Source organism: Ochotona curzoniae, unplaced genomic scaffold (assembly GCF_017591425.1).
Source record: "Ochotona curzoniae isolate NIBS_2020 unplaced genomic scaffold, NIBS_Ocur_1.0 contig_2318, whole genome shotgun sequence".
NCBI lineage: Eukaryota > Metazoa > Chordata > Mammalia > Lagomorpha > Ochotonidae > Ochotona > Ochotona curzoniae.
Window position 1 is genome coordinate 12,811,376 of NW_024465419.1, and position 12,898 is coordinate 12,824,273.

At 38.5% G+C, this 12,898-nt stretch overlaps 1 protein-coding gene across 2 annotated transcripts in view; it reads left to right on the plus strand.

The window, feature by feature from the left end:
• Positions 1-12,898, plus strand: part of VPS13B (vacuolar protein sorting 13 homolog B) — a 595,475-nt gene that overhangs the window by 341,458 nt on the left and 241,119 nt on the right. For both annotated transcript variants that reach the window (XM_040972638.1, XM_040972637.1), the window contains exons 31-32: positions 3,073-3,276; positions 10,549-10,675. In XM_040972638.1, the coding sequence (XP_040828572.1) occupies positions 3,073-3,276; positions 10,549-10,675 (331 nt within the window). The remainder of the gene's footprint in view (positions 1-3,072; positions 3,277-10,548; positions 10,676-12,898) is intronic.

A 12,898-nucleotide genomic window follows, 5' to 3' on the forward strand; every position in this document is an offset into this window, starting at 1 on the left:
TGCCAGTGAACCTAAGTGTTTTATGCTGCAAGATTGGGACTGTACAGCTTCTCTGTGTGCCAAGGGAAATTGAAAGACTGGTATCAGTGCTTGTCTGCAGACATTCTAGATTTTCTGGTTTGCATTGCCAAATTTATTTATTCCTTTCATCAAAGGGACCCTTGAAGTGTTTTAGTTTACTTGGAAAAATATGTTCAGGAAATTTGTTTGAAATGCAAAGAATCCTGACTTTTTAAAACTATGTAAGTTTAAATTTAGCATAGGGATTAATAATCTAGGGAAAAAAGGTAGGCTGTCAGCCAGCCATGATAATTGCTGAATGTCACAATTAATGTGAATGGGAAGCCAAAGTGTACTACTTAAGGACTGTGTTCTTACTGCTATACACGGATAGGTGCTCCACTTAAGATATGAAAAGGTTTGTGTCAGTTCTTACTGTTGAATTCAACAGCAGTTACTGAGTGCTTGATTGAAGAGGTAGTTCCTGACTTCAAGACATTTGTGATATTTTGGAGAAGGATGACAGTCGTTGTGATACTTTCTACTTAAGGAGACCCTAAGAACATGTATTTGGGAGGGAGACAGTTAAGACAAGGGGTCTTCAGGAATGGTTTCCTATAAAAAGATGCACATGAGCTGAGCCTTATATGAATTAGCAGAATTACACCAATGATACTGGAACATTGTAACACAGAGACTCAAGGAAATGTCACTTCTTCCTATCATCAACCTCATTCATCCCTTTTTTCTTTATCCTCGTGGGAACAGGTTGAGAAATGGTTCAGCATTCATTTTATGAGCTCTATTTCTAATGTGATTCTTAGGCTTATATAAAATATGAAGTCATCTTTCCTTGCATCTCTATTCCTAAGCTGTAGTGTTGCTAAGTTAGGAAATGGAAGAAGAAAACCAAGTTCATCTGACCTTAGGAATCAGGAGAATTCATCTTCTCAGTTCACCTGGCTGCTACTATGACTTATTGACCCAGACCTGTCTGTTTTCATGTCCCCAATGGGCCTTTCATCCCTTCTAATGTCTTGCTACCTGAACTGCCTGCTCATTCTGCCCCAGTCCCCATGGGGCTCCTTTTGTCACTTGAATTCATTAATGTCAGCTCTTAACTTGCCTGGTCCACCACACCCCTTCTCTATTCATATGCTAAGTCATCTTGACCCTGAGTAGTCATTAGCTATCCAACATCATTTACTTAGCCTCTGTGCCTGTTTGGTCTGACCTGCTTCCAGCTAACTTGATTACTGCTTAAGTGAACTGCTTACCTAGCCATCTAAAGCATTGACTTAGTAAGATTCTACTGTTTACACTAAGACTCAAAGTAAGAGAGACAGATTTCCTGCCCTAAATGGCCACAGCAGCTACGCTGGCCAGGCCTAGGCCAGGAGCCTGGAACTCCATTTGAGTCTCCCACATGGGTAACAGAGGCCTGACAGGACAGTTGGGCCTGGATCCAGCAGCCATATGGCCTCACAGGCAAGCAGCTTAAAACTCACTATACCATACCACCACCGGCCCTGATGTACTAAAGTTAATTGTATTTTTTGTAATGTCTACAACTGAAACTTTTTCAATGCTTTTTAAAGTAAAACTATTTTTATCTTCTGTTAAATTTCAACTTTTAAGCTAATGAAAACTTTCTTGGGGCTAAATATTACATTCCTTTTGATCATTCATTTTAAAGTTTTTCCAAGCCAGCAAAGCTTAATGTAAGAAAAAGTTCCCGAACTCAAAGTTAAAGTTTGTCTGGCTCCTGAACATTATTTTTTCCACCTTATCATACTGCCTTGCTATTTTCACTCTAAAACCTTCACAAAATATTTTAAACACTTACTTCCTTTAATTTAAGCTTCAGGTAATTTTATTCTTTCGCTGAGCAAAGGGTTCTTTAAAATCAGAGTGATATGTTCCAACTCTATAGGCAGTTAACTCTCTCTGGTGTTCTACATCAATAAGTCTTGTAGTCTTCTCAGCAATTCAGTGTAAGTGACATTTAGGTTATATAAAGACTTGAAACAAGGGTGTGGAAAGTGAAATAGACTGATAAGACTCCATCACCTTTCCTAGGCAAATATCAAAGTTCTAAGGCAGGCGGAGGATTACTGTTGCAAAACTTTTGTGAAAAACAAACAAAATACAACAACAACAGCAACAACAAATCCTGATTTTAGTTGTAGCTTTATATAAGAGCTTTGTGGTTTGGGCTGTTTAAAGCCTCTCTGAATTGGTTTGTCTTTGGTAATATCACCATGTACCGGGAACTGAACTGGATTCTTAGAAAAAGAGTCCAGACCCAGGAACAGCAGAAGAAATCATGGTGGAGTAGATTGTTATTAACTGCTAAGTTTGAGATACATTTTCTGTGAGGAGTGACTTGAAGCCAGGCCCTGAAGACCCCCGCCATTTTGGACTCAGTACTATTTTAAATATCTGCTTCATGTGCCCTTCAGGTTCAAATTTTGTTGTCTGCCAGTCTGCCTTAACTTTATGACATCGTGCCTGACAGTCCTCTCCACCAACCCCTTGCAGCCCTTCACCCTAGTCCCTGCCCACCTACCAATCCCTGTGGCTCTGACAGTCTTATCCACCAATCCCTCAGGACCCATGACACTTGTCCTGCACACTCCAGTGTGCTTCTGCCTTCCCTTGGTGGGCTGCCCTTTTCCTTGCCCAGACCTTATTCCATCCTTCTTAGTCTTGCGTCTCCCCACCCTTACCCCTTGCAGCACCATCCTGCCACCATGGCAGGAGACGTTCCCCTTCTCTCTTTCTGTGTCTCCACTCCCGTCCCTACCCTGCTAGAATAAAGGACCTCCTAGGTGCCTTGCTACATCTGTTATTTTGGCTTATTGTAGCAAACTTATCCTGAACAGAACTTAGCTTCAGGAGAGGAGTAACGTTTTCAACTCAGCATAACTGTCTAATACCTGTTTCAGAGATGTGATTAACCCAATGTATTCATTAATAGTCCAAGAAGAATTAGTAATGCTACTGTGTGAATATGCAAAATAAAACACTGGAAATTCATTTTATGTTTATTTTTGCTCACTGCCTTTACAGGAGAGCCTTGAACTTAGGAATTCTTCGAGATCCTGGGTCAGAAATTGAAGACAGACAATATCAAATAGACCTTCAATCCATCAATATTGGTACTGCGCAGTGGGATCAACTAAAACCAGAGAAGGAACGGAGCACAGGCGGAGTATTGCCAGAAAGTGAAAGGAACTCTCAAAATCCAGCCCTTGAGTGGAATATGGCCAGCAGGTGGGGAAGCACTGAGAAACTGTTTACTCGTTCTGATATTTCATTTCTGTAACAGTTGATGATATCATCTTGACCATGTCTGACCTGAGTGTTTTGATATTGCCTCTGCTTTTCATTGAAACCGTAAAATGTACTTTATAATTGTAGCTGATTATTTTACTTGGGATCCTTCTAGCCCTGCCTACCATTATTACACTGTAATTATTACATATTTAGTATTATGTCAGCATTTAATTATTTTTAGAGGTTGGTATTGATGAAAAGATCCATTTCACATTAAAGGATACATTGATATTTTCTCTTAAAATCCTTTATGTTCAGGTTCAGCTATTTAGTTTCTTTTTAGTCTCTTTTCTGCTTGTAATTACAGATATTACAAAAGGAGAATAATAATGATTACACTGTGAATTTATGTGTTGGAATAAGGAGGAAAAACAAAATTTTCTGGCTTTGAGTTTTTGACTATCCATTTTAACTAGCAGTGTTCACAGAGAACATTTTTTTCTTTAAAACTTTATTTATTGCTTGCGTACTTCTTTGTTTGAAAGGCAGTTGACAGAGGAGTGGACGGAGAGATGCCTTTCAGCTGCTGTTTCTCTCCCAACCTGCCTGCAAAAGCTAAGGCTGGGCCAGTAGACAAGAATTCCTTTCAGGTCTCCATGTGAATGGCAGGGGATTGATTACTTGGGGATCATTTCTGCCTCTCAGGCACATTACCAGGAAGCTGGATTGGAAGCAAAAACTATCCAAACAAGCCAGGTGCTTCCATGGAGGATGCTGACATCCTAAATGGTGGCTTAACATGCTATTGTATAATGCCCATGCCCATAGAGAGCTTTTTTAAAAAGATGTGTTTTGATTTACTTGAAAGTCAGAGTTATATCTGTCTAGATAGATAGATAGATATACATACATACATACATACATACATACATACATACATAGGGACTGAGAGAGAGAGAGAGAGAGAGATCTATCTGCTGGTTCATGACCCAAATGACTGCAATGGCCTAGCTAGATTGGTTCAGAGCTGGGAGCTGGGAACTTCTGGCTTCTTCTGGGCCATTCTCTGCTGCTTTCCCAGGACATTAGCAGGGAACTGAATCAGAGGTGAACAGCTGGAACTCAAATCTGTGTCCACATGGAATGCTGGCACCACAGGCAGAGGAGTAGCTTGGTAAGTCACTGCCTGGATAGCTGTGTCTGGTATAGAGGTGTCGGTTTAAAGTCCTGGCTCTGCTTCTGATTCTGCGTCTTGCTGCAAAGTACCCTAAGAGGCAGCAAGTGACAGCTCGGGTGCGTGGACACATGTATCCATAGGAGAGACGCAGGTAAAATTCCAAGCTCCTGGCTCTGTCTAATCCCAGCCCTGGGTGTTGCAAGTATTTGGTAAACATCTAGCTCACAGAGGATGGCTCTCAATCACCCAGTCTGTAGCTTCTCTGTATGTATGTCTATGCTCCCTCCCCCCTTTTCTCTCTGTGACTGTCTCCTCTCACTTGTACTCTGTCTCCTACTCTCCCTCCCTCGCTGCTCACACTCTCTCTTTCTCTCTCTCTGGTAGATATTTATTCATGACGAAAGGTTACTAGAGAGAGAGTGAGAGCAAGAAACAATGAGCAAGAGAGAGATCTTACCTCTGCTGGGTCACTCCACAAATGGCCACCACTGCCTGCCCAGGTATATTAGCTGGTATCTAGATTGGAAGTAGACCAGCCAGGACTCAAGCCAGTGGCCATATCTGATGCAGTTGCACAGGTGACAGTTCAACTGGTTAAGTCAAAATTCCCAGTCCTCTGTCTTTAAAATAAATAAAATATATTGTAAAAAGAAGAATGAAACTAGAAGATAGGTTTATTGGGATGCAAAATTTTGAATCTTATTTGTGGCTTTTTATTTAATTCTGTCTTTCATGAACTCTAAAATTCTCTCATATGCATGGGTTTCAGATTTTTCTATCAAAGTAAGCACCCTTAAGTTTCATTTTCCATATTAGCAGTCTCATTTAATCAAAGAAGTCTGTTAAAGAGACATTTGCACTTCTGTGTTTTTTTGTAGTACTATCCACAGTAGTTAAGAAATGGAAATAACCTACATGTATGTGGTGACTATTCACAAGGGAGTGCTACTCAGCTATTTAGAAGTCTTGTCATCGGCAACAGAAAGGCTGGAACTAGTTGTCATTATGTTAAGTGAAATATGACAGACATTAAAAATAAAAGTATTGTATGATTAAACTCATGTGGAATCTAAAAGTGTTACTCTCGTAGAAATTGAGATTGGAATGGTGATTCCAAGAGGCTGGGAAGAGGAATGAATAAAGAAAGGTTTTTTAATGCATGCTGAGTTCTAATTACATAGTAGTGTGGGGTTCTGGTTGGTATTCTAGCACACAGTAGAATGTCTATAAAAAAATAAAGTACTGTACAGTTTTAAAAAAAACTACAAAAAAGGATTTTGAATATTTTTACCGTAAAGAAATCTTAATTTGAACCTTATACAATCTTTGCTTTGAAACAACACATAAATATGTTCAATTTTTATGTGTCAGATAAAAAGAAACCAAATGTGTTATAGTCCTTCACTGATGAGTGATTGGATACCTATTAGGAGTAGTGTAAATTAGAGTAAAGAAGAGGTAGACACAGGGCCCGGCCTTGTAGCCTAGAGGCTAAAGTCCTTGCCTTGCACATGCCAGGATTCTGTATGGGCACTGGTTCTAATCCCAGCAGCACTGCTTCCCATCCAGTTCCCTGCTTACGGCCTGGGAAAGCAGTCGAGAATGGCCCAAAGCTTTGGGACCCTGCACCCGTGCAGGAGACTCAGAAGAGGCTCCTGGCTTCTGGCTTCGAACTGGCTCAGCTTTGGCCAATAAGGCCACTTGGGGAGTGAATCAATGGACTGAAGATCTTCCTTTCTGTCTCTCTTCCTCTGTGTGTATCTGCTTTTCCAATAAAAATTAAAATGAATATTTAAAAAAAAAAGAGGTAGGCACAGGCTGCCAAGTAAATTTCAGTAGAGGGCCCACCTAACGAGCGCTCATCAGGCTCATCAGTGCCCATAGGGAGCCTGATGACCATCTGGCCATCCTTTGTGTCTCTCATGTTTATTCTTTAACTCATGTAGCCATTTACGCAAGTTTGTAATTGATGGAGAAGAAAGTCAGCTAGCATACCATAAACATTTGGGTTGAGCACTCAGTGGTGTTTCACACATTCACAGTGCTCTGACCCCTAAATCTTTTCCTCACCTTAAGCACAGTGCCTGCCATCCTCTCCGCGTCCTCAGCAACCATCACTCTGCACTCAGGCTGTTCCTCCTGGCCGCTTCACGTGCATAGAACCATAGATATTTACAACAGTAAATATAATGTACATACCAATGTATGGCTGTTTAATATGCCGTCATTTTTATAGGTTCAGGTATCAGCACTTTACTTTTTTATGATGAAATAATGTTCTACTGGTGCATATAAAGGTTGAATTTCACTTTTAGTGCTTAGGACCAAAAGTGTTTCAGATTTTATGCTTCTTGTTTTTTTGTTTTGGAAATTTTCATAGGCTTTTTCATTGAATTCCAAGTTTAACTTGGAATTCAGATTTGGGGTTTTTGAATTAGACATGTTCAACTCTATCCATTCCTCAATGGATATTTGTACCGCTTCTATCTTTAGGCTATTGCAAGCAATACTACTCTGACAGTGGTATACCAATGCAAATTGAAATATCTGTTTCCAAGTGTTTTGAATATTCATCTAGAGGAATTACAGGGTGAGATAGTAATTTTTCATTCAGCTACTTTAAGATCATCCAAACTGTTTTCTGCAGAGATTACCATTCTGTTTCCCCACCAGCAGTGTTAAGAGGACAATTTCTTCTTTATCCTGGTCTCCCATGTATGTGGCAGGATCTCAAACAGTTAGGCCATCTTCCTCTGCTCTTCCTAGGCCATTAGCAGGGTGCTGGATCGGAAGTTGAGCGTGGAGTCCCAGAATTGCAGGGGACAGCTTTTCTCACAACCCTGTATGATTTCTTTATTCTTGATTTTATCTTTTACAGATAAATAATTTAAAATTGATCTTTTGTTTTATATGTAATATGTGCTGATGTAAAAGTTTTTAATTTTGATAATATTTATTTTGGTGTCCTTTTGTGTCATTTCTGAGACTCCGTTAAGATTTACCCTTGTGACTTATTTTTAAAGTTTCATTACTTTAGCTCTAATATTTTAAGCCATTAACTCATTTTGACTTTATGTGAGGTTTTGTCTTTGCTTTTATGAGGAGGGCAAAGGGCTCCACATAATTTTTTTTTTGTTTATAGTATGAGGAAACGTTGAACTTCATTCTTTCAGGTGGGGATGTTGGTTGTGTTAGCATCCTTTATTGAAGAGACTGTGCTCTGCATGTTGCATGGTCTTGACAACATTGTCAGAGCAACAAAGACTTTTGAATGTCTGAGCTCTGACACTGTAGGTGATTTACACTAACAAAATACAATAATTTATATGTGTTCTCATCCTTTTTAAATGGAGCATTCAATCTACAAAACAAACTGACGTAACCATTAGAATACAGTATGGGAAATGCTAAGGTAGCAGAATTTAATTCTTAGTTTCAGTTATTTATTCAATGTTTCTTTTCTTTCATTTGGATTAATCCTTGAAAATATTTGGATCTAGAAAAATGTTTTTTTAAGACATTCTTCATTGTCTCAAATACTTATTAATTATATCATAAGATGAAAGTTAATATTGTATAACAGAAAATTTACAGTTCTGTATACAATTGTTGACTCATTTAAATTTCCATTTTACTTCTAAGAACAGATCTTTCATATTTTGTGCCACTGACTTATTGCTTAGTTGAAGAAATGTTAATGTGGACAAACACTCCCTCTTTTCCCATTAATACATTTAGTTACTGACTATTCTTATTTGGTTCCTGCTATCTTTTCTATTTTAAGGTATTTTTAACATACTATGTATTTTAGCACTCCCTATGAGAGCACATCACATGTTACGATTTTCTCACACTGGTCACTTTTTTGGGAATTTAAGCTATTAGTCTATAATTATGATGTCTCTCTGGATTGCAGACCTTTCTCTGCATTCACAGAGTTTAATACTTTCCTATTGCTATCTCTCACCAGATCTTAAAGTTCTTTGTAGTTGACTTTCTTGAAACCCAGTACCTACTTACATATCACAGAACCAGATGATTCAATTTGCTCTTTTGGCAGACACCAAATAAATTACTTCCTATTTCAAGTTTAACCAAAAGAAAAAAATTTAGTAGTCTCTAGACTACTCTGATCAAAAAGGATGTAGAAAGACTGAGTTTTATTTAAGCTTTTTCATGAAATAACTTGGGCCAATTCTCTGCTTTCAACTTTATCATTTTATCACAGAAGGCAGTAATAAGGACATATTTATAAGGAATATTAAATTAATGATTTGAAGGAAAATTTGACCTATGGCTTCTAATGAAAATATATTTTTCATAAAATGAAACTAAGAATTTGGATAGTAGACTTGAAGATCTGTTATCAGCAAAAGCTTTGGTTTCTCAGTTCTATTTTCCAGTTTTATCTCCTATCACAAGTATAGTCTTTGAAAACTGTTAGCATTTTGCATGTCAGGTCATTTTGAATGAGTAAATGATTTGTGAAAGATAATGATACCTAGAGAATTAAAATAAGCCAAACTATTCTGTTGTCACATTTTTCTTCAAATCCAATTCTGCAAGTTTGGTTTCCATTGGATGGTTAGTCCAACTCTGACTTTATAAATAATGTGGAACTAAAACTGGTGTTTGCAGTACCTGCAGGGTTGTTTAGAGGAAGCCTTCAGTGTCAGGCCCAGGGGCCATTGGACTGGATAGGTAGTAATCATTCAAGAACTCAGGTGGTTCTTAGATCTTAATTTATAGGACATGCTCATGAATCTAAAGAGAATGAAATGATGGCAGTTTATTTTTAGATTAAAAAAAAAATTTTGTTGCTGTTACCAAGAGAACAGATTTTATATGTTCTGTAACTCCCCGGCTCTAAGAAGACAGCCGTTCTTATCTTACTCCCCTGCTTCCCACCCCTATACTCATCCACCTCTTCCCTTTCTGCAGTGTTTGCAGAGTCATCATTTTACTCCACACTTTATTCACAGGCTTAATTTGCCCCGGTTCATAATATTAGACAAATTTAAAAAGCAAAAAAGACCACAAGGCTACTTTGCAATATAAACATAGCCTCAAAATGATAGTCCAATCCCAAAGTAACCATTTTGTTCCTACCCTTTTTGTGTGTGTTCTATATAAGTAGCAGCATATCAGAGAAGAACCTTGACACTTGTCTCTCTGAGACTGGCTTATTTGGCAGTGATTACCTTTACATCCATTTTGTCACAGAATGCACGATTTGTTCCTTTTTATGGCTGAGTAATATTCCTTAGTGTATATATCCAGTACTTTTTTTGTCCATCCATTAATGGACATCTTGGTTGATTCCACAATTTAGCCTTTGTGAATTTGGTTTCATAAATTTGGGTATACAAGTTACTATCTTGCATGCTGATTTCCTTTCCTATGGGAAGATTCCTGCAAGTAGAATGGCTAGATCATATGCTAGATCTATTTTCAGAATGTCATTTGTTAAGTGGGAGGTCACAAATATTAAAAACAGGAAATAAAAAATTATTACAAAAGTTTTAAGATTATTGCTGGTATAAGAAGATATAAGATAGTTCTGTGAGAATTAAAAGAATCATAAACAGAAAAAGGAGGCTGGTGTTCTGGTGCCGTGGTTTGGCTGTTGTCTACAAGGCTGACATCCCTTATTGAAGCACCAGTTCAAGTCCAACATTATCCATTTCTGATCCACCTCCCTGCTAGTACACCTCAAAAAGCAAAGGAAAAAGGCATTGATGTCCAGCTGCCTGCCACCCCTGTGAGAGACGCACTGAGGTTCCAGACTCCTGACATTGCCCAAGAGTAGCCTAAATGTTACAGCCAATTTGGACTTAAATCATTGTTTGTTTTCTCTCTCTCCCTGCCTCTCAGACAGAAATCCAGCTTCTTGGCTTCAGCATAGCCCAGCCCCAGATATTTCAGCCATTTGGAGAGTGTGCCAGTGGATGAGACTTGCTTTCTGTCACCATCTCCCCCTCTGCCACTGTGTGTGTGTGTGTGTGTGTGTGTGTGTGTGTGTGTATAATTCTGCTTTTCAAGTAAATACATCTTTTAAAAATGAAATGGCTAACATATGCTTTATATTTTAGCATACGTCGGCATCAAGAAAGGAGAGCAATTCTTACTCCCATTTTGACAGACTTCTCTGTCCGGATAACTGCCGCACCTGCCATTATTTTTACCAAAATAATTTCTCCTGAAAATTTGCATACTGAGGTAAGACAGTATTGTAAGTTTTATGTTGCTCTGCATAATGGAGAGCTCCTCTTTGTATATTGGAGATTTTCACAATATCACCCCACGGGATATCAAATTTGCTGATTAATCTTAACAGTTGCTATCATTGCTAATATTTCTGGAACACTTGTGCTGTTCAGTTCTTTGCCTAGAATGTTTCATTGGATCCTTGAAATAATACTGTTAGCTACCATCCCCATTTTCAAGTCAAACCACATTGCAAAATTTTCACAAAAATAAAGTGGAAGAAAAGGATATGAGCTCAGCTAGCCTGACACCAGCCTCTAAGTTCCTAATTTCTACTGCCTCATCCTACTGAAAATAACAGTAGTAGTGACAGATAACTGAAATCTTTTTCTTTACAGACTTATTTATTCTTATTGGAAAGGCAGATTTACAGAGAAAGGAGGAGACAAAGATCTCCTGTCTGTTGATTACCCCCCAGGCAGCCACAGTGGCTGGAGCTTAGCCCATCCGTAGGCAGGAGCCAGGAGCTTCTTCCAGGTTTCTGATAAGGTTGAAATGTCCCAAGGGTTTGGGTTATCCCTTACTGTTTTCCCAGGCCAAAAGCAGGGAGTGGGATGGGAGGTGGAGCAGCCTGGGCATGAATTGGTACCCATGTGGGATTCCGGCTCTTCCAAGGCAAGGATTTAGCCAGTTAAACCATTGTGTCAGGACCATAACTAAAGTTTTTGTCTTAGATTACTTCAAATACAGTTCTGCATGGATGGAATCACACCTGGGTAGTAAAATGTGAGACATGGGCGTACAGGGTATCTAAAGCCACCAGGCCAAACAACAGCCCCAAAACCAAAAAATTTTATAGCTGAGCCGTCAGGTCAAAAGAGATTAAGTAACTTAACCAGTGTTAATTAGTGGGTTAACATTTTAATTTTGATCACCATGATCTGCCTCCATGCCTAGGATAGAAATACAATAATGATGTGATATAAATATATACTAAATATGTGAAACTTTTCACAGAGTTATAGGCAATTAATATGAAAATTGTGAAAAAATTGAATATGAGGCAGGCATTTTGTGCAGTTGTTAAGGCACTGCTTTCCTGCATTCCATTAAGAATTCTTGGGGTTCAAGTCCAATCTTCAATCCCAATTCCATCTTTTTAGTAAAGCACACTTTTGGTGGTAGAAAATGACAGCTCAAATAGTTGGGTCCAGGCCACACACATGGGAGACCCAGAATGAGTTTCATATTTAGCCTGGTCCAACCCTGGATGTTAGATGCTATTGGCATTTAAAGAGTGGCCCAGCAGATGAAAGAACTCTTATTCACTCAGCTTTAATTAAAAAAAAAATTAAGGTAATCTCTTGAAAGTGGATGAATGGAAATAATATGTATGAATTAAATACAGATAATTCCTGGTTTACTATGGTTGGACTTAATTGATTTTTTTTTAAGATTTATTTTGTTTATCAAGAAGTCAAGAATGACAGACGGGGAAACGGGGAAAGAAAAAGAGATTGAAATCTTGATTTGCTGGTTCACTTCCCAACTGCCTGCAAGAGTCAAGAATGAACCAGAACAAAACCAGGAATCCAAGACTAGATGGAGTTCTTAGCCTAAAGCATTTGGGCCATTTCTGTTCCTTTTCAAGTTCCATTATCAGAGAGCTAAAGTGGAAGACGAGCAGTTGGGACTAGAACTGGCACTCTGATATGGGATGCTGGTGTTGCACATACTGGCTTAGCATGTGGTGCCACAGTTTTGCCTTTATAATCATGCAGAGGCAGCACCCTTTCAGCAGAAACTGTATTTAGGTTTTAATCTTCTGGGCTAGTGACATGAGGCATAGCAGTCGTTCCAGATTCAGGGCAGCAGTAGCAAGTCCCAAATCTCAAGAAACCATGATGTCAGGAAGGCAGAAAACAATCTATCCTCATTGACTTTTGTGCTAAGTTGTGATATTCAGTGGTTGTGTGTTTTACATACATTATCAACTTATCATAGATTTATCAATATGTAATTCCATTGTCAATCATGGAGTATCTATATTATATTATATATTATATCTATATTATAATCTAAGTGTATAAAATCACTCCTTCCTTCTGTTAATTTATGAATAAGCAATGTTTTGTATCTGATTTGATATTTATAGATAGTTCTGTTGAGAGAATTAGGTTAGGCAGTGTTCCTTTATACTCACAAAAGGTGTAAGATTAACTAAATCTATCATCT